The 21272-nt window shown below is 43.7% G+C and overlaps 1 protein-coding gene across 1 annotated transcript in view; it reads left to right on the top strand.

Annotated features, from left to right (window-relative positions):
• Positions 1-20073, top strand: part of MMP17 (matrix metallopeptidase 17) — a 65316-nt gene extending 45243 nt beyond the window's left edge. The window contains exons 2-10 of the mRNA XM_063315897.1: positions 2250-2382; positions 9732-9858; positions 13190-13473; positions 14044-14220; positions 14882-14981; positions 16943-17025; positions 17318-17470; positions 18672-18929; positions 19376-20073. Coding sequence (XP_063171967.1) covers positions 2250-2382; positions 9732-9858; positions 13190-13473; positions 14044-14220; positions 14882-14981; positions 16943-17025; positions 17318-17470; positions 18672-18929; positions 19376-19698 — 1638 coding nt within the window. The 3' untranslated portion in view covers positions 19699-20073. The remainder of the gene's footprint in view (positions 1-2249; positions 2383-9731; positions 9859-13189; positions 13474-14043; positions 14221-14881; positions 14982-16942; positions 17026-17317; positions 17471-18671; positions 18930-19375) is intronic.
• Positions 20074-21272: the final 1199 nt, after the last annotated feature.

Here is a 21272-nt window from a genome sequence, read left to right as displayed (position 1 = left end):
GTTCAACGTCAGATTGCAAGAACATCAGTGGGAACTCACATTTGCATGAACCCAATCTGTTTTAATGTGGATTTGATGAATGTTTTTACTCTTCCTTGGAAGCGTCCCAAAGTAGTTAAGGTGGTGGAAAGCGTATGATTTTTTCCTAAACTCACTGAATAATATAAAGTCTCTGCTTTTAGAAGTGAAACGCCACTTCTCGTTCGCCCTTGCATCATCCGTGCTAGGATGATTAAATCAGTGGTGGAAACCTGAATGCTAAACAAAGTAGAACCGGGTGGGCGGGAGGGAAAGGCTGGTGCACGCTGGGGAATGATCTGCTATTGTGCCCCAATAGCCCTCTTGGGGCAGCTAAGACATGAAGCAATCAGGCACTCATGTTTTAACCTGACATTGCTGCCTGACATCAATCATCATGAAGAGAGAAGTTAATGGGGGTATTGAACAAATAGAAAGCTTGGATCAATTGCAGCCCTACCAGCTCAATAGTTTTGCTACATCCTGGATATTGGTAAAGAAAACTCTTGTTGTCACAGCAATTACCATCTTCTCCAGAGATGAGGATAAGCAGAAGATTAAAAGAGAGTAACAGTCAAAATGAAAGGGAGATTTGGATCTTTGAAAGTAAGGAAGGAGACGAGGATGGCTGAGAAGAAAGCCAGCCATTGCTGGATAGAGACAGCTGGGCTTTATCCAAAGTAAATGGAGATGCTACCTTTAGGATAAGTCACCAAGGCTTGCTTATTTTAGGAACAGCTGCTTTTGCCTCCTAAAGAAAGAGTGGATCCCTTAGTAATCAACCGTCGGCTGTTTATCAAGCTGAAAATAGCTGCGCTGCAGGCGCTTCTCCAGGCTGGAATATCTACGACAGATGTTCTGAAGAACAGCAGATTTGTAGGATGTGAAAGCTGAGGTTGGGAAATGGTCTTGTCTCCTCTCCTGTCAGATCAAGGCAGGTCAAGGCCAGTTGAGCTAGATGCAGGTTCCAGTTGACCCACTCAGTACAAAAAGCCTTTATACGGGAGACAGATGAGTATGGGACCTTGGACAGTTCCCAAGGAGCCCTAGCTGAAATTCTTGGGGAAATGGAGGAGGATGTTTATTTTATTTATTTATGTATATTTCAAATTTCTACCACCACCCATCTCTCCCAAAAAGGGGACTCTTTGTTGTCTCAGAGAGCTAAGGGAAGCATCAGGTGGGTTAATAAGGCTTACATTGTAATTAGTTTGACGCCTTGGATGATCTTATCCAATCGTTCCTTGGAGAAGATAACAAGCTTATCCAACTGTTCCTCAAAATCCAACTGATTTTGAAGCAGTCGATCTGGAAAAATGGATCTTCTGCCAAGAACTCAACGTCTCATGGGGAAGATGGAGTCAGGTGCTGTATCCTCTGGAAGAAGGTCTCAGTAAGGTAGTGAAGGTCCTTCTGAGAAGAGGTCGGAGTTTAGAGCTCCATCAAACTCTTCTATCATGCACTATGAGATTCCCCATCTAGGGTGGTTACCAAGGGTCATGGTTGAGTGCAGATGGGACTGTCACATGTCTGCCCCTATCACATGTTTCCTCTTCCACACAAGCTGAGGAGGTAGTCATGGCGATGACTGCAGAACTCCATTAGAAGTGCAAATGCCGCTTCAGCATTCTAATCATTACATCAAAGCTCTGGTGGGTGATTAGTAACCCAGCACGATCATAAATAGCCCGAGAGAAGCTCCAAGACAATCTAGGCTTCGGGTGTGAACAGGCCCTTTCGATTCTTTGGGTTTCTGCAACAGAAACACAAAGATCTACTTCTGTGTCATCTAATTTCCCCCACGTTCTAAGTGCAACATATTCACCTTTGCTAAAGAAACCCTTTTGTTTGCTCAGAATGGGAATAGCAACAGCTAATATTAGGATCTTCCCTTACTCTCCGCTGAACTCCCAGATTGATGAGCTGCCAGTTCAACAAGGTAGAAAATCAAAGATGGAGGTGTGTGCTGTGCCATAATCAAAGATGTTTTCTTAGTTGGTTGAGAAAATTAAATGTCAGCACTGGGATGCATGAAGGTCATTGGATTCTATTACTTAAAGTAATTTACACAGATCTGTCTTGACACATCCATTTGTTAACAAGGAACGTGTCATTCAGTGGGGAAGCTGGGCCTGGATATGTAAATGAGAAGACTAGTTGAAGCAGAATGAGAGACACGTCTGGCTTTACTGAATCCTCTTCTCTCTCCCCCTCCTTTCCTTTTTGAATAGGATTGGCTGACAAAGTTTGGCTATCTGCCCCCACCGGATCCCATCACAGGACAGTTGCAGACCCAAGAGATGCTCACCCAAGCCATCATGGTGATGCAGCAATTTGGAGGCCTTGAAGCCACCGGTATTCTAGGTCAGTGAGGGACCAGGAATGGGTTGGGAGAAATACTTTCATTTCCATTCCATAAGGCTATAGCTTTGAAGCAGAAGTCATTGGCTGAATTTCCAATATCCCTAGGGAGATCTGTCATAACAGGAAGAAGAACATTCTGTGTTGGAGAGTTTCTAGACTTGAGAGACGGACCATGATTCATTGATGCCTTTGAGGCTTCCCTTAGACCAGTCTTGGAAACTGAAGGCTTACCAGCAGAGATTCAAGGACACTGTTCAGATAAGATACCTTTATTGCAGAAATGTCCTTTGTCATGAAGAAAACCAGTGACTGAAAACTCTAGGATTGAAGCCTAGAGTTTAGAAATCTAGCAGTCCCCAGACTGTTTAGAGTTTAGAGGTCTAGCAGTCTCCAGATTCAAATCCTACCTCTCTTTCTCCACCCCTTAGGCTGTAATGGACTGGCAGAAGTAGTTGGCATCTAAGCACTGTTATTGTAACAGACCACTCTAATTTCAAGTCCTTTGCTGTTGACCTCGCAAGCTTTTGCTCTCTCATTGCTTGCAGCAGTTGGCCATCATTGGACACAGAAAGCAGAAGTAGATAGGCCTTGGATCTGTCACAGCAAGGCTTTTTTCTGTTCTTGTATTAGTTTCACAAGAGTAGCCAAGTTCACATACTCTGCTAAGCCATGGTTTTTAAGCTATAATAAGTGGAATGAATCGCAGTTGATTGGGTTGACATATTTTATGACATAAATCCTGGTTTCCAAACTAGAATAGCTGGATTCGCCTATGTGTTAAGCCACAAACAAGCAAATTAGATTGTGACTCAGTGTGCAGTCTGAACCCCTTGAACTCAACAAACAAGTGTGTCCATTCAAACTCAACAAATAACCATGCCTATTTGAACTCCACAGATAAACATGCCTGGGATTGAAGCCTAGCTGAACTTCCTGGCCAATTATGAGTTGTTGTTGTTTTTTAACTTTATTAAAGTTTCAACATACAAAGTATAGAAAAGGACTGAAGGAAGACTAAAAGATAGAAGATAAACTTCAAAAAGTGCAGAAATAAATAGAAAGATACACAAAAGGAGTGACTTGCGACGTTCTCCAGCACAAATGTATATGACATAGCCTCTTACTCTAATTCTAACCATAATAGACATTATTTCTATAAACTATAACAGCCTAATCATCAAATCCCAAAATCAAAACTTTGCATTTGTCAGTTACGAGCAAAAAGTCCAAAAGCAGTTTCCACAGAGAAACGAAAGTAGACAAAGTATTTTCTCTAATCACCGCTGTCAGTTCCACCATCTCTGCCAGTTCCATTAATTTCACCGTCCAGTCTTCCACTGTGGGAATCTGTGAGTCCTCCCACCTCTGTGCATACCAAAGTCTTGCCGCTGTTCTCATGTCCAGAAGCAAGCCAATTTTAAGTGTGAGTGCTCAGCCCGCACTGAGGTTGGGCAAATGAAAATTCTACGCTTGGTAATTGTTCCAATAATGAAAAGGGGTCGACCCTATGCAGAGCGTAAGCATGCATGAAAAAAAACCCCACCTCCTTGGGTTTTGAAATTCCAGCACTGTTTGCCCCCAAGGATAGTTCCTCCTTCCAAGTGCTAGAACTTGGTGGCATTTAAGGAGAGCTGAAATTCGCAGGAAGCTGCGCCTTGTATGTAGTCGCTCCCCACCCACCCCACACTCCATTCTGTCCTCTAAAATTGTACACAAGGCTTGTGCTGAGATGCGTAGTAAGAAAAGGTTGAACGGGGGTGTGGGCCATTCCCAGCATGGGTGCTTATGTCAAGGACTATGGATGGCCCAAGTCCATTCGCTGGGCCAACGGAGATCCAGAGCCAAAGAGAATTTCTGCATCCTTTTACTCTGCAACTGTGGCTTCCTTTGGAAGCATGAAAGTGCATGCATGTGAGAATCCCATGCTCCAGGCTCTATCTCAAGGAAACAGTCGCATGGCTCAAGGGCTTAGCCACCTGTTGCAATCCACAATCCCAAGCGAGCCACTATTTCACCAGCATTGCATGCTTCCTAAGGGGCACCCTGTGACCTTCTCTTTCACCCTCATTCATAGACTGTAAGCTCAACCGGTAGTTCCTCTCTTCCTTCCTTCCCTAAATCTTATTGCAAAACAAAGAGGAGAAAATTTCTCCCCCCCCTTTTTTTTTTTGCTAATTAATCTAGCCAAGTCAGCCCAAGGCAGAACTAAAGTGTTCTAGTGTTTTTCCTTTCTGGATGAGTGTTCCCATTCTTGCCATTTGTGGTGATAAAAAGAAATGTGAAGTTTAAACAAAAGTGGGGATCCAACCGGTGAACGTCTTTGCCTCTTTAAAAAATATAATGATACTGATTTTCTTAAGGTACCAATGAGGGAGAACAAAACCAGAAAGCCCACTTGCGTAAATGCAATTTGGATCATTCAACCAAAAAGCTATATTAAGAAGAAATAAAAACCCTAAATAATGTAGGCAAGTTTCTAACTAACAGAGAAACATTTTTATAAACTCAAACCACGAGAAGAGATAAAAAAGAGAGTAGGGGAAAAGGATTTGCTGAAGGACAAGTATTTTGAAGGATCTGTGGTGCTTTTGATCTCTAAATTGGCATTTCTCAACCTTTGAAAGTTTAAGATGTGTGGACTTCAACTTCCAGAATTCCCAGAAGTCTGGGAGTTGAAGTCCACACATCTTAAGGTTGCCACACTGGCTGGGGAATTCTGGGAGTTGAAGTCCACACATCTTAAGGTTGCCATGCTGGCTAGGGAATTCTGGGAGTTGAAGTCCACACAACTTAAGGTTGCATGATATCTGGGGAATTCTGGGGGTTGAAGTTCACACATCTTAAGGTTGCCATGCTGGCTGGGGAATTCTGGGACTTGATGACTGCACATCTTAAGGTTGCATGATATCTGGGGAATTCTGGGAGTTGAAGTCCACACATCTTAAGGTTGCCAAGGTTGAGAAACACCACTCTACACAAATGCCCCTGGTCGAGATATTCCCTCTGGATTTTCTCTTGCATTATGTTCAGGGGGGAATGTATTTGCTAGAGAGGAGAGAGAGAACAAAGGAAGAAAGGGGGAGAGAACGAAGAAAGAAATGACCTCATTGTGAGTCAGAGTTTGGGATCCCACATTCCTGTTGCTAAAAACAGGACACGGGGGACGGGGGACGCAACACAGTTGGCAGAGGGCGGCCGCAGTGAGGCAGTGATGTGTCACCCTCCTTCCTCTTGCAACCCCCAACTTCTTTTCACTGTGCGTCACCGGGATTGGTCCCAGGATGGTCTTGTGCATCAATAACCTTGACACCAACAGTAGCCAATCTGTCCTTGGCTGCCTTTCGCCCTTTCCTGCTACAGGGAAGCCTGGATCCCAGTGATACAGGGGGTCTGGCTATGGGTTAAAAGTAACTTGGGCCTTAGAGGAAACAGACACCCGATTCCTCAAACACAGGGTTACTCACACACTCCCAAAATTAATATTCCCCCAACATTTCTTTCCCTGATCAAATGGGCCACTGTTTTTCTACCTTACATCCAGGAAACTTGAGAATTTCTTTCCAATTTCTCTCGGTGGTGTTTCTGATGCTCTGTTCTGTTTGGGAGAAGAAGTGGGGGGTGCTCCTGCTATTTCCTTCCACCCACTTTTCCATCTCAACCCATACTTGCTTATTTGAAAAAAAAAAAAAAAACACCACTTATTTGAAGTATAGGAGGGCAAGAAGACAGCCTACCCCCAGAGGGAGCATTCACACATACACGCCTTGCTTTCTGGGTCACTAAAGAATGGCACCCCTGGGAAGTTTCCCCCATTCCCTTTGGCAAGAAGGGCCAATTCTTTTCCATCTGATTGAATGAGCATAGGTAGAAAATGGAGGCATCTTTCAACCTAGCAGTTTGAGAAAGGTATGGTTCAAATCATTGCAGACCTTCACCAAGGGATTTGCTGTTGATTTGAGCAGCATAGCAACCTGGGGGCTGAATCGGGGTCTGGCTGAGGCCAGATGTGGCCAATACAAGTTGCATTGCCCATTCTGCTTTGCATTGCCTTGAGCTGGGTCTTTCAGACCAGGCATCAACTTGTATTATGGAAGATGGGCATGGGGTGGGGTGGGGGGGAATGTTGTAACCTTAGAGCAGCCTTTCTCAACCTTTTGACCCTGGAGGAACCCTTGAAATACTTTTCAGGCCTGGGGGAACCCCTGTACATTCAGACTCAAAGACAGGCCAGAAGTTACAAAATTATTATATTCGTTTCATGGGTAGGCCTGTCTGTATGCATTCACAGTGTTTTTAAACTGAAAATCAAGAATGAAACTTCCCTCTTCCATGTGAAGTTGCCCAAATTTGAAATAATTTTTTAAATAAATTGTGATCTCCCAGGGAACCCCTAGTGACCTCTTGCAGAACCCCGGTTGAGAAACCCTGCCTTAGAGAGAGAGGGTAAAATATAAATGTACTGTACTTTTAACTGCTGTTAAAAAGACCGGAAGCCACTTCTTTATCACTTTTTCTTTTCTTTTCTTTCTCTTCTCTCTTACTTTCTTCATATCATTCTCTCTTTCTCTGTAGTTTTTTTTTTTACTTATTACTTTAGTTTCCTTTTCTCTTGCAAAATTTGGGTTGTTTTTATTCATTTAAAATTTTATTTAATAAAATATCTATATCTATCTATCTATCTATATTTTAAAAAGGAAGATGGGGGGAAACAGGTCTTGTTCAAGATCTCCACCTTGCCAGCATGAAGATTAAGAAGCAGTGTTGCCCTGTTGGTGAAGCTGGCATGCTTTTCTGTAGCCTGTGGCATCTGCTGCCCTGGAATGGCTTTATGCTCATTCCAAAGTCCCATCTTTGCAGACAAGGAGGGTGAGGCTGCTGATGGGCTGCTTAAGGATTCAACAGTCCCTGTCATTTTTCTTGCAATGCTCTTCAAAGCTGTTTGCCCCAGCCTGTAGCTGCCATTGCCAAAGCTCTCAGCTTCGGTTCTTAATTAAATAGATGTAATTTTTTTCTCTCTCCCAGCTTATTAGATGCTGCAAGTTGCCTGTGAGCCAAAAGGAAGAATGGTTGATTTTTTTTTTCCCCCAAAGACATTCACTCCGTGTGTTGAGATGGAAAAAGCACGCCACTTAACGTTTAAAACCGAGCGTGCAGCCTCTTCCCTCGGAAAGGCTGATCGAAAGAACGTTTGCAAAAATTATTTCTTCTTTTTGTCCTTTTGCTACAGGTTTTTTTTTTCTTCATGAAGGAAAAGCAGAGCAATTCCTAACATAAGCTCTCTTGAATACCCTCTGGACTGCTTTGCTATCTTTAAGCCCGCTGTGAGCTTTTATATTTTCTTTCTCGCCACCGGCAGATAAATTTATTTGATTTCCAAGTATCTTGGCTTGTGAAGGCCAGAGGAGTCGTGGAAGGGCCAAAGAAAGTTGGGCATTTTACTTCTCCCTTTTGGGAGTTTGTGGGAGGGATGCGTTCACACAAAACAGAAACTTTAGTTAGCGGAGTCTGATTTTCATCACTGGTACATGTGCACAATCCTATGAGAAAATTGTGCAACTGAAAATGGATGAATTGCTTCTGAACTGTGTGAGTGTCCGAAAGGAAACAGACTGGCCACAGATTAAGAACTGTTTAAATATATGATAGAATCTCCAGTCACTTAAAATCACTGCTTTCCACACATTGAAAAATATATAATATAGAGCCAGTTTGGTCTAGTGGTTAAGGTACTGGGCTAGAAACCAGGAGACTGTGAGTTCTAGTCCTGCCTTAGGCTTGACCAGTCCCTCTCTCTCAGCCCAAGAGCCAATCAGGCGTGGTATGAGAGTTCTAGTCCCGCCTTAGGCGTGAAAGCCAGCTGGGTGACCTTGGGCCAGTCCCTCTCTCTCAGCTCAACCTACCTTACAGGGTTGTTGTTGTGGGGAAAATAGGAGGAGGAAGGGGTATTAGGTATGTTCGCCACCTTGAGTTATTATACAAATAACAAAGGCAGGATAAAAATTAATTAATTAAATATTAATTAAATATAAGGGGGCAGGGAATCAGGCAGGCTGTTCTGTATTTGTGAAAGGAATCCTGCAACTTTCTGGTCTCTTCCTGAAGCTTTTTCAAATAACTGCTTGAGGCTGGGCTTCTCTGATTTTTTATTGTTCTGGAGTTGCTGTGAATTTTTGCTCCTTGCTCTCCTTGTTAGGTTTCTACTACTACATTTGTTTGCCTGTTTGTTTTATATATAATTTTTATTAAAGATATTAATGATCATAATAAAAACAAATGCAGACTAAACTCAGAGAGAGAAAGGAAAGGAAACAGGGAGTAAAGAGCGCAAAGAAAGAAAAAAAAGGAAAGGAAAAGGAAAGAGTGAAATAAAGGAAAAGAAAAGAAATATATAAAGAAGAGACTTCCAGTCTTCATCACAGCATGTATAAAAAAGTTTGGTAGCTCTTCACCCCCTATACCAGCCTTTCTCAACCTTTTGACCCTGGAGGAACCCTTGAGATATTTTTCAGGCCTGGGGGAACCCCTGCCCATTCAGGCTCAAATACAGGCCAGAAGTTACAAAATTATGATATTCGTTTCATGGGTAGGCCTGTCTGTATGCATTCACAGTGTTCTTAAACTGAAAATCAAGAATGACACATCCCTCTTCCATGTGAAGTTGCCCAAATTGGAAATAATTTTTTAATTTTTTATTTATTTATTTATTTAATCATAGTTTTATCACTGCCCATCTCCCCCACAGGGGGGACCCTGGGGAGTTCACAGTAAAAACAATGTAAAACTCAATAAAATTATAAATAATACCAATATTCAATAAATATAAAATACAATAAAATCCAAATAAGGGCAGATCAAAGTCAGCCCATAAAGGGGTAAGACCGGTCCCTGCAGGGCTGGGGAACTAACCAGCCCCAAGAGTGGCTTTTCCTCTCCCCACTCCAGGCATGGTGACAAAGCCAGGTCTTCAATCGTTTCCTGAAGTCCAAAAGAGAGGAGGCTAGCCTCACTTCTGGGGGAAAGGTGTTCCAAAGGGCAGGAGCTGCTGCAGAGAAGGCCGCCTCCTGGACCCCGCCAGGTGGAATTGTCTTGCAGACGGGGTCCGTAGCATGCCCTCTCTGCATGAAAAATAAATTGATCTCCCAGGGAACCCCTCGTGACACCTCACGGAACCCTAGGGTGCCACGGAACCCTGGAGAAACCGTGCCCTATAAGGTTATAAACGGATACCTCATCAGTTTCTACTGTTAGGTTTGTATAGGTTTGTCTGTCTGTTTCTAAAAAAAATCTCAAGTGGCATGTGATAGTCATGCCCCATCTGAAATGAGGAAGATCCAACTTTCTTTCTCTAGATGAAGCTACCCTCAAACTGATGAAGACGCCCCGTTGTTCTTTACCGGATCTTGCGGAATTGAAGGTGAGGAAGAAACGCCATGTCCAGGGAGCCACCAAGTGGAACAAGAGGAATTTATCCTGGAGGTAGGAAATGAAATCATGCGTTGCATCACTACCACCTTTGTGAGTGAGGGAAGAGGCTCTTTTAGCCAAGAATAAAATAATAACCTCACTCCAAAGATGCCATTTAACATGCGTTGGACACCACCGCTCTCCAATCTGGGCTCCACTATAATCTAAGGTGGTCAGTTTTCTTGGTTCCTTCAACCTCCAGAAAGAGGGGTGGCTTTTGTTTGCTTGTGGTCCAAACTCATTGGACAAGCTGTCCAATTCTAGCTTGTTGGATTATTTGGCGAGTTTTGTTTGTCATTTACAAATCCTGATTTGGGGACGATGGATCCGCATGGTGGTTTCAGGTGAGGTGCTCGACAAATGCATCTTAGTGGCGTGGGTGACGGTAGAGTCATTAATGTGTGGTGTTTCCTTTTGACCCAGGAACTGGACTGATTTGATTGTCTGATTCTGGGAAGTATTTGTTCATTTATTTTTCCAATTTATAGAGCTACCCGCCTCATATATGTGTGACTCTGGGTGGCTTACAACCAGGTAAAACAATGGAAAGCAACCAGACAATGCAACCATTAAAAACAATACACAAGCATATATCTTGTGCTAGTTAGCAGCCTAGCGGCCACATTTGCCATCAACAACAACTGTGGATACCTTCCAAGGGAAGTTCTACACAAAACAGATTGTCGTGTTCTGTTGTACTTCTGCTTGGTATAGTTTTCTGTGATTGGGAGCAAGGTGGTTATGCTTCTTGTGATTTCAGTGTGTTCTTGATAGCTGTTCAAACAAAACACAAAGATGGAAGTCTACCTGTGTTCCGATTGGCATATTAATCCACACCATGGAAAGCAGGGTGGATTTTCCTAAAATTGCAGACCAAACAATGTGTCTGTTCAAAACTAAAACCAGAAGGATCTAGGAATTAGGCTGGGGAGGCTGAGGGGGGCATAGAGATGGGTGCTTTCATGAGATGGGTTGTGACTCGGAAGGTCCAGACCTAACCAGCACATTTGTAGCCTTCCTTTTAAATAAACACTCTTAAATGCTGCTCTCTTGCCACCAAGGTCTTCTGTTCTGAACTCAGATCATGCAGGAGAAAGATCAGTTTGGGCTTTGGGTATGATTTATTCCCTGACTTTGGACTTTTAACATTAAGGTTAGCTGGAGATCTCTCTCCCTGGAGAGAATTTTGCAGGAAGAATAAGTTCTGCAGTTGACTTCTCCTGACCCCACAACTCATCCAAATCCAGTGATGTGTCCAGAGCGCCCTCTACTGCCTCTAACAACATTTAAGTGTTTGTAGAGCTGATGATAATGACCAAGGCAGTGCAGAAATGAAAACCTGGATAAAGGCCTTTGAGAACATGGGGTCTCCAGGCTGCTGCTGTATTCCTGAACAGCATCATGGCTTTCAAAAGGCCTTTCCAAAGTGACCCCCTTCTCCAGACACTGCTTCCCAAAGAGAGAGGCTACAGCCATCCATCGATCGGTGGACTAGATGAAGCCCTGAACACTTGTTGCTCTGCATTCAAGCCAAGAACGAGAATGGGCAGAAGGGGAATAGTCAAGGCTTTTGAGCTGAAATGAGGAGGGCTGAGCTATGAGTGAAGGATCAAGAAGCTCCGGATTCCAACCTCTTGGTCCTGGATTCCGTGGTTCTGCTCAAGGTTTTACAGTGGGCTGTTCAAGCTCAACATGCTTGCCATGAGCCAGTCATGTAGAGCACACTCAAGATCAATTACTAAGCAAGTAGCCACCGAGGAACGGCGCTGTTGTGGTTGGTTAAGGGAAAATGGAGTGAGGAGGAGGAGGAGGAGGGAGGAAGGGCACACTTCTTGTTTGCTTCCTGACTTGCCACTTTCCCTGAGTAGTGAATGGAAAGCAAGTGAGTAATGGTGAAGAAGGAAGAGGCCCCTTGGCTACCGCTCATGAAATTATTTCAAATCCCCAAGCAACCATTGTGGGATTGGGAACCTTTACCAGTCATAGCTGGTCCACCAGCTGTGTCCACATCCGGACAGGCATAATTTGCTAATTCATGAACTGGGTGGATACCTGGTGGGGAGATGAGGCAAAGGAAGATCACCCCCTTTCCCCATTCCTTGTGAATTATTTCCTTTCATGCTTTAGCCACCAGTCTGAATCTAGTAGGGCATAAAGGAGGTTATAAATACAATAAATTAATAAACTGGTGCCTGGAGCTAGGTTTTATTTTATAGGTGAGGATGTCTGGCCATGTTCGATGCAGGGTAGGAAGATCTTTGCCCATGCCAAAACTGAAAGGGAAATGCTTTAACTGTATTCAGAGATAATGACCCAGTTACTGCCTTCTGGGTGTCCAGTGGGGGTTCAATCATTTACACTTCGAACTAATGAATTTCTCCAGTTGGCACTGTGCAAATAAATGCATTGCCAACTGGAAAATGGATTTTTCTCCCTTGTGGATGACCAGATTAAAAGCAACATGTTTCCAGAAAGAGTCCCCTTCCACTCCAGTTTTATCATGAAGCTATTCCAGCAGCACTGAGCAGCAACAAGGAGGGTTGGTGATGACCATTGTTGGTCCATGTCCTTCTGGAGTTTACTTTGTCCCTACAACTTACTGTCTTTCAGCCTTCAACCTTAAAGAGCCCGCAGGAAGGTCTTACCGATTGATCATCAAAAAAAGATTCACAGGATTTCAAAAAAGCTAACTTACTCTATAGGGTTAAACTCATAATGCAGCATTCTCCGGGAAGAGATGGTGACTGGCTTTCCAGTGGTTTATGGAAACTGTTGAGAGTCCAGCTTTGCTCAGAAAAAGAAATCATTTTTTCATTAAATCATTTTGCAGGTGTTTTCTTGGATGCAGGAATAAAACACTGGCTCTGGACAGACTTTGCAAAACGGTGAAACTCCCCCATTCTATTAACTGTATTTAAGTTGGGCCAGCTGTAGACAAGTGGATCGGTTTTGCTATGAAGGTTGCTCTCTGTGAAAATGTAGCATATGATATATAGACTATTTTATCAATGCAGACAGATGTGTGGCTTTAAACAAATGACTTGGAATGTATTTTATTGATGCACTCAGCTTTCTTTAACTAGGTAACATGCTTCATTTTTAAACAATTTCATTGTCTGGGTTTGTTTGTTTTTTTGGTAAGCCATTATGAACTTCCAGTTAAATAATTATAGCAGCCTTCCCACTCTAGGAATATTGGAATGACAGTTTTTGAAATTCTTAGCTAAGGTTTTTCTCAACTATTCTGGGAGTTGGAGGGCCACAGGCTAAGAAAGGCAGAGATCGGTCATGGTGGTTCGAAGAAGAATGCATTTCTGATCCTGGCTCCCCTCTTTCATTTCAGAGTCCGAACTTTCCCCAAAGAAACCCATCTGGGCCATGACACAGTTCGTGCCCTCATGTACTACGCCTTGAAGGTGTGGAGCGACATCACGCCACTCAATTTCCATGAAGTGGCAGGCAACAATGCTGACATCCAGATTGACTTTTCCAAAACAGATCACAATGATGACTACCCCTTTGATGGCCCTGGTGGCACGGTAGCGCATGCTTTCTTCCCAGGAGAACATCATACCGCTGGAGACACTCACTTTGATGATGATGAGTATTGGACTTTCAGATCATCAGGTACGTCGGGGCAGGAAAGGGGCCAAAGAATTTGTAAGGGAAGACTTTGTGTTCCTTCAACAGCACCAGTGCAAGGAATGGAGGGGGAAATGAAGGAGTTAGAGGAAGTCAAAAGCAGGATGTGCTAGTGCTACCAACCATGGAGACACAGTAGGATTGAAAAAGGTCTGGGTGTTGCACCACCAACACCTAGACACCAAAGGCAGACTGGAGTTGCAGAAGAGTTGGCTCAAGCGCTAGTGTTGGGTTTGAACTTAAGAAGGTGTTGCATCACAACAGCAAGAGAGTCAAGGCAACCTACAGCAGAGGATGAGGGTTGTCTGAACTTAGGAACCAGAACAGACTTCTTAGAATTTGGACCAGATGTTGCTCAACTAATTCCCAGCACCCCTGGCTGTTTTGTTCAAGATCACATCCACACACCCAGTTTAATACCAACCACAAAAAAAGAGGAATCCTGTTTGAAATGATTGTGCACATAATTTTGTTACGTATGTTTGAAAACCTGATGAAAAGATGGGAGCTCAGCATTACGCATTGGCCTGTGTCTGTCTTCGCTATTATTTTCAGATACTGATGGGATGGATTTGTTTGCTGTGGCAGTCCACGAGTTTGGCCATGCTATCGGCTTAACCCACATCTCCGCTATCGAATCAATCATGAGGCCGTACTACCAGGGACCGGTTGGAGACCCCTTGAAATATGATTTGCCATATGAAGACAAAGTCCGGATTTGGCAGCTGTATGGTGAATGTCAGGCTCCTCCCAGCTAATTGGACGAGAGCGCATACTAATCCAGTTTTATTATAAAGAACTAAAAAGCCTTTGCAATAGAACTCAGATGACTGCTGGGTATCAAACGCGAGCTCTGTTTATAATAATCCATATTTGTCGTTCTTGTGCCTCTTTCTTCCACCCACTCTACATAAAAGGCTTTCGGGTGAGAGTATCCATCTCTTCCTGGTTTTAGTAAGGGACACTTTTAGTATCAGGTAAAAGTAAATGCTAACAAAAGTAGCATTTTCAAAGGTAGACTGTGCGAGAAGCAACTTTCGTGGTGAGCTGGCCTTTTTGGACCCATCTTGTCCCAGATGGGTAGAAGAAAAAAGTATATGCGGCTGAGTTCTTCATTCAGAGATAATATCAGGTGCTCAGATGTTAGGATTGGGGTATGGGTTAGTAATATGGAGTGATTTAGGGATTTGGAATTGGGAACTTATCCTGAAGGGGAATCATCAGATGCCAGAGTAGGAGATGGGAAGGCCTAAGGGAAAATGGTGGAGAATATGATGGTGGGATGTCTTAGAAGATGCTGTCCTTGGAAACATTGGCTGGATGATCTGCCTCATGACCAAGCTGAGTAATATGTCCACTGTTGATCTAACCCATTCTTGTTTTTTCTGTGCAGGAGTCAGGGAATCTGTGTCTCCAACTGCTAAACCTGAAATATCGAACGCAGATGACCATCCCATCTTGCCAGACTTCCCTGAGAATCGCTCCACTGTTCCGTAAGCTAAGTTTAAACTGTTCATCCCCATTTCTTTGGGAAGGAATAGAAGCTGAAAGGACTACTGAATTAGGATCAGGTGAAATGTTGGTTGCAAATGAGCAGGATACAAGTTCTGACATCTCCTTTTCAGATATCGTATCTTCAGTTTGGAGCAGAATGTATTTGAATTAATTGATCAGGTGCATATATCAGACATGTAGTCCTTTAAACAAGGAAGGTGCATAGCAGCCATCCTCTATCTGATGTCCTCTGAAGTGCTGGATATTATGGGATTGAAGACCAAATTCTGGAGGGGGAGATGTTAAGGCAGACTGGGATATGGTGCTTTTGTGCCCCAAATTCCCATTTTGGAAACTGGTGCCAGTTGAAGAAGAGCAACCAACGGAGATTTTGAACAGTGATGGGACTCTCCTATACATTTTAAAACTGGAATTTCAGCAAGTTTCTAATGTGAGTGAATTATATATGGGAACTTTACTGGGATTAAAAAAGAAACTTAACAATAAAGAGATGGGAAGCTCTTAGATTTTGAATTCTGAACAGGCAATCTGTGGCCCAGAGCTGAATAATTAAATTCATCATCACTATCATCATCATCATTATTGTCAATAATATATTGTCATCTAGATACCACCATCATACCTTGTACACCACCCAGAGTCACTTTTTGTGAGATGGGCGGCCATACCCAATATCTCCAGAACATGCATAGAATTAAAATGCGTCTGAATATATAGTAATGCAGAGCATATGATCATAAAACAAATAACAGTAGCCTAAACTTGTTTGCATGCCTGTTTTACAAGTTGTGGTTTAAAGGCTTAAAAGAGAGTCAGTTAATCAAGGAAGCCATCCTTGAGAAACAGGCTGGAACAAAAGGATCCTCAGGATCAGAGACTTTTGTCAAAAGCTGTACCAAACTCTGGCAATGCAAGCTCTGCCTCTTTTGTACATGCGTGTGAGGTCGGGGCCCATGTACAAAAGGGGTAGAGCATCATTTGTCCCCCCTTGACCCATCTTGCAGATGCCTCTGGTCTGGGCTATAACCATGAGCTTCCAACACAATCTTTTGTTTGAACCTGGTTCTCTGTGGGAGTTCCAAGATGCACCTGATCCTTGATGGACATCATCTTGGCTTCCAAGATTTGTTCTGATTTTTCACCAGCACTCCTGAAAACTGAGTTTGCCTCCTTGATCACATTCTTTGGGGAGAGAGCCAGACTTGGCAAATAACAAAGAGCTTGCTTTCTAATGCAAAGTGGTCATGTTTCCGAGAAGATCCCAAGAAGCTGGACTTCCACTGTAGGCCATGAAGTGAGCTTGCAATTCAGTGGCTTGGTCAGTTTAAAGGAGGAAACTCTTTCTGGATTAAAAAATTGAACCATCCTCACAAATGGCCAATCTCTCAAATGTCCCATTTTCACAATCCCCGGTGAAGTAGAGAAGTCTGTGGTGCACTCTCCTTCCAGGGCACTTTTGTTTTCAAGAGGCAATGTGCAGGTAATGGCTTCCAAGCCAGCTAGATTTCACCCAATTTCTCCCCTCTCAGCAGATGCAATTTTGAGATAACTTTGGATGCATTCAAGCAAATGTGAGCAGAGGGATTTTTTTAACGCCAGGAAAATAGGTCATCCCTGCCTATATGCTGCTGGCTTCTTTGCAAGCACTGTGATGGGGTGGGGGGGAGACATGGTTGATAAAGAGCCCCCTCCCAAGACGTTCGGATTTTGTTTAAAAAATAAACGAAGCGGGAAGATCTTTGATGCAGACAAGCATACGTCTTCTCAGCTCCCTTTGTTTTTGTCGGTGGACTTCAGTGAGTGTGTAAATCTCCCGTGTTGAATTGGCAAGAATTAAAGGGCTTACTTGGAGCCTTGAGCCAAAGGTAGATTGGCCAGGCAACGAGCTTATGCTTGCTTTGTTTATTTTATTTATTTTTAATCTCCCCCTTTCCATTAGGTTTAGAAGAGACATGCCAAATAGATGCAGCACACACTTCGACGCTGTGGCTCAGATCCGTGGAGAGGTTTTCTTTTTCAGAGGTAAGCTGAGGTTGGGGATGGGCAGAAACATGGCAACTGAGCCTCCCCAGTTCTGTATGCAGAAAGCCTTGGGTTTGGTCACCAGCTTCTCCTGGGCAGGGCTGGTCCTTATTGTGGTCGTCAGTTGAGGACTACCTGTATAGCATTGGGAAAGGACTTAACCCTTTCTGCCTTTTTGGTCTCTTCTGAAGAAAAAGAGAAAGTCTTGTGGACTGCTAATCCACACTTTTGGTTGCCCTATGAATAAAGGTGGTTTTCTCCCCTCATTACTAACTGGAACTTCTCCATCCAGGCAAGTATTTCTGGAGACTGACTCGCAACAAGCATCTGGTTTCCCTTCAGCCAGCTCAGATCCATCGTTTCTGGAAGGGATTGCCTCTCAACTTAGACAGTGTGGATGCTGTGTACGAGAGGACCCATGACCATAAGATTGTGTTCTTCAAAGGTAGGAGGAAACATCTGCAATGCTTTACATTTGTGACTCTCTCTTTCCCAGACTCTTGGCTTCCCCACTGTGTAAAAAAGCTTGCTTTTATTCATTAGCAGAGATTCAAGCTGAAGGTTGTTTTCATTTTCTTAATGCAATGTGATCTGATGCCATCATTGACTTATGATCATTCTGGGCAAAATTGGCCCAAAGGAGTGAGAAAGCCAGTTAAGCTGAATTTCAACTTTCAGAATAGAATCCTAGAATCACAGAGGCTGAAGCGGACCATCAACTTCCAGGTCAATGCAAGAACCCAGATTAAAGCGTCCCCAACAGATGAATGCTGAGATTCTGCATGAGCACATCCGGCAAACAGGAGCCCAAGGAACTGATTCTGTCAAACCACTTTTAATATTTTGCTAACATTTAGTTGGAATCTGCCTTAAGTTTTATCTAGAATAGATTAGAGCGATAGATAGTCCTCGCTTAATGACCACAATTGGGACCAGGATTTTGGTTGCTAAATGAAGTGGTCATTAAGCGAATCTGATCTGATTTTACCACCTTTTTGCAGTGGTCATTAAGTGAATCACCATGGGTGTTAAATGAACCACATGGTCATCAAGCAAATCAGTTCCCTGTTGATTTTGCTTGCCAGAAGCTGGCCAGGAAGGTCGAAAATGGCAATCAGGTGACCACGGGACACTGCAACGGTCATAATTGTGAACCCGTTGCCGAACACCCAGATCATGATCATGTGACCGTGGGGATGCTGTGATGGTCATAAGTGTGAGAACCGGTCATAAGTCTTTTTTTCAACGCTGTTGCAAGTCCAAACCATCACTAAACGAATGGTTGTTAAGTAAGGACTACCTGTACAGTGGTAGAGTTTCCAGAGTGATTAAGCCACAATGTTGCTTGTTTGGTTTTTGGTTTAGTATGCTGCCCTCTACTGGTTAGGTCTGGAACAAATGTTCACATAGAGTGTTCAAGATGCATTTCCCAGAAACTTGGCAATCCCGCGCTTTGCCTTTGAGCTCCCAAGGCGCCTGCTTCATGCTCTCATGGACTCAAAGGCCATGCCACTTTGTCCAAGTCCAGAACTGCAGCACTAGGCATGGAGGAAACCGATTCCCTCATGGGATCAGATGTCACTGATGTCCAGAAGAAGTCATTCTGATAGAGCCAGAAGGTGATCCTGCCTCTTTCTTCCCCCCAGGAGACCGATACTGGGTGTTCAAAGACAATAACGTTGAAGAAGGCTACCCTCGGCCAATCTCGGATTTTGGCTTACCTCTAGGAGGCATCGATGCTGCCTTCTCCTGGGCTCAGAATGACAAGACCTACTTCTTCAAGGACCATCTCTACTGGCGCTACGATGACCACGAGCAGAGAATGGATGCAGGTTATCCTTTAGAAAGCATGTTGTGGAAAGGCATTCCCAGCCAGCTGGACGATGCCACGCATTGGTCAGATGGTGAGTCTGGATGTTCAGCGAGCTTATTTTGAGACGAACTTTGCTAGAAGTAAGGAGGATGCTTGGAACATCCCCAGATTAGGCCAAAACACACACACACACATACACCAGAAGGTTCCAATTGCCTAATCAGAATTTATTTTCCATAATGATGTTGTAGAAGAATTCTTGCACTGGGAAGCTTCTCTTAAGCCACATTCTTGGCCATGCCACCTCTTCAGCCCCCACCTTGCTACCTGCAGCAACAGAGAACAATTCTGCTCCCTTCTTCACATCTTTGTTTGTGTCAATCACGGTGTGAAGCCACCAGTCTCTTCCTGACAAGAAGCAGAGAGGTGGCCTTCCACTGCCTTGACGACACCTATCCCAGAAGACTTGGTCTCTGCCCATATTGTCCATCCAAAGTTTCAATGCTGAAATATAATCCTCTCTCTCTCCTCTCCCAGGGGCCACCTATTTCTTCAAGGGCAAGGAATATTGGAAAGTTGTGGACAGCAATCTTGAGGCCGAATCAGGTTATCCACGCTCTATTGCAAAAGACTGGCTGGTGTGCAGTGACATGCAGGCAGATGCTCCTGAGCCAGCCGGGAGTTCCAGGACTGGGGGGCGTTCCAAGCCGGGCTACCACGATGAAAGCCGATCCGAAAGCGAAGTCTGCTCCTGTACGTCATCTTCCTCGGACCCCCTGTCATGCGCTACCCTCAGACTCCGCGGGGGCCTCGTGTTGGTCATGCTTTGGACAGCGGTGTTGATGCCCGGACCTCTATGACCAATGGGGTTGCCTCAGACTGCAGCAATTCAGGGGTGCAAAAGGGATGTTGGGGTGAAACGGACCCAGGTCGCCAGTTGCAACAGTATTAAGAAGCAGCATCTAACATTCCTAGCAATGTGATGTGGAATTAGTTTCAAATTCTCCATGAGAAGCAAAGAGCATTTTGAATTATTATTATTATTGTTGTTGTTCTTATTTCCTTCTGTTGGTTGAGGTTGATTTGTGGTTCCCTTTTTTTTTTTTTAAGTTAACTTGCTTTAACACCAGATTCTGCAGGTTTCTGACATTTTTCCCCATCATCTCCTCTCTCCCCAGCACTTAAACCATTGGAAGAATAAAGATTCTGACTGGCCAAGCAGCCAGCCATATTTCCATGGGGTTCTTTATTATCTCACTTGGGGTATTTAAAATACACCCCCCCCACCCGCCGTCTCCTTGCAAAAAGAAAAAAAAAAATCAAATGACCTTTTGCTTCAGTGTTCGGCAAGGTGGGACGTCTGAGAATTTAGTCCCAAGGTATTGGGGAAGGTTACAGTGCAAGTCTGTAGCCTAATTGCAATTAAAAAAATAAAAGATATCATCTGTTGCCAGCTGGGGGCAGCAGAGTTTATTAAATTTGGCACAACAAAGCCAGATCCTTGGGAACAGAGGATTTTGTAGAAAGGACTGGGCCCCATGGATTAATTCCAGTGCTGGGGTTGCTTTGCTCAGAAAAACCTATGCCAAGCCCATCAAAAGTCTTAAACCCCATTGAGAACCATCACTTTTCATAGGAAAATTAACAGAAACTTAACCTCCATGAGACTACAAAAATCAGAACGGGTATCACTTCAGCAGGATTGCAGATGTAGTCGATTTCCTGTTCTTTAATTCAGGGATTTATTCCGATGATTTTGTGTTATTTTCATAAAAACATGCTGTAGTGTTTTCCAAGGAGAAAGCAAAAGGAAGAATGGGAGGCACACTATGGAGGTAGGGATGCATAACGCCAGAGTCTTTCTGGAAATTGTGGTTTTTGAAGAGAAATGTATTACAGTGGTTGAAAGTTTGGAGGTCAGCACTCAAGGAGAGCAAAGTATGAAGGTGAAATCTCTACACCATCCAGAGTCTAAATGAAGAAATAATCTGCTTTGCACATCACACTAAGCTGTGCTTTGCTAATTCTGGGTATGGAAGAAGCCCTAATTGGTTGGAGTCCCACAACACCATCCATGAACCATGGTTGATAAGCCCTTCTGGCCAGGTTCATGAAACTTCTGATACCAGAATCAAACCAGCCACAGAATAGTTGAGTGCAACATGCAATGTTAATGCCACCTTCTCTGGGTGCATGACAGAAATGGTAGTGTTGGCACGTTGCCGTTGATTTTTGACCAAAAAAGTTGGATTCTCCCAGATCTGACTATGAAACCACCCCTCCCCGCCTCCCTGTGTTTGATTTTGGCTAAGTAGAATCTCTTCCCTGCTACTTTCTTTTGTTTCCCTGGACCTTTGATGCATGATGGAGACATTTGTTCCACCTGCTGATAAGGATCTTGGCAGTCAACTGTAGGGCAATAAAAAAACAAACT

This window comes from Candoia aspera, chromosome 15 (assembly GCF_035149785.1).
Source record: "Candoia aspera isolate rCanAsp1 chromosome 15, rCanAsp1.hap2, whole genome shotgun sequence".
In the NCBI taxonomy this organism is placed as follows: Eukaryota; Metazoa; Chordata; class Lepidosauria; order Squamata; family Boidae; genus Candoia; species Candoia aspera.
This window is presented reverse-complemented; position numbering and strand designations above follow the sequence as displayed.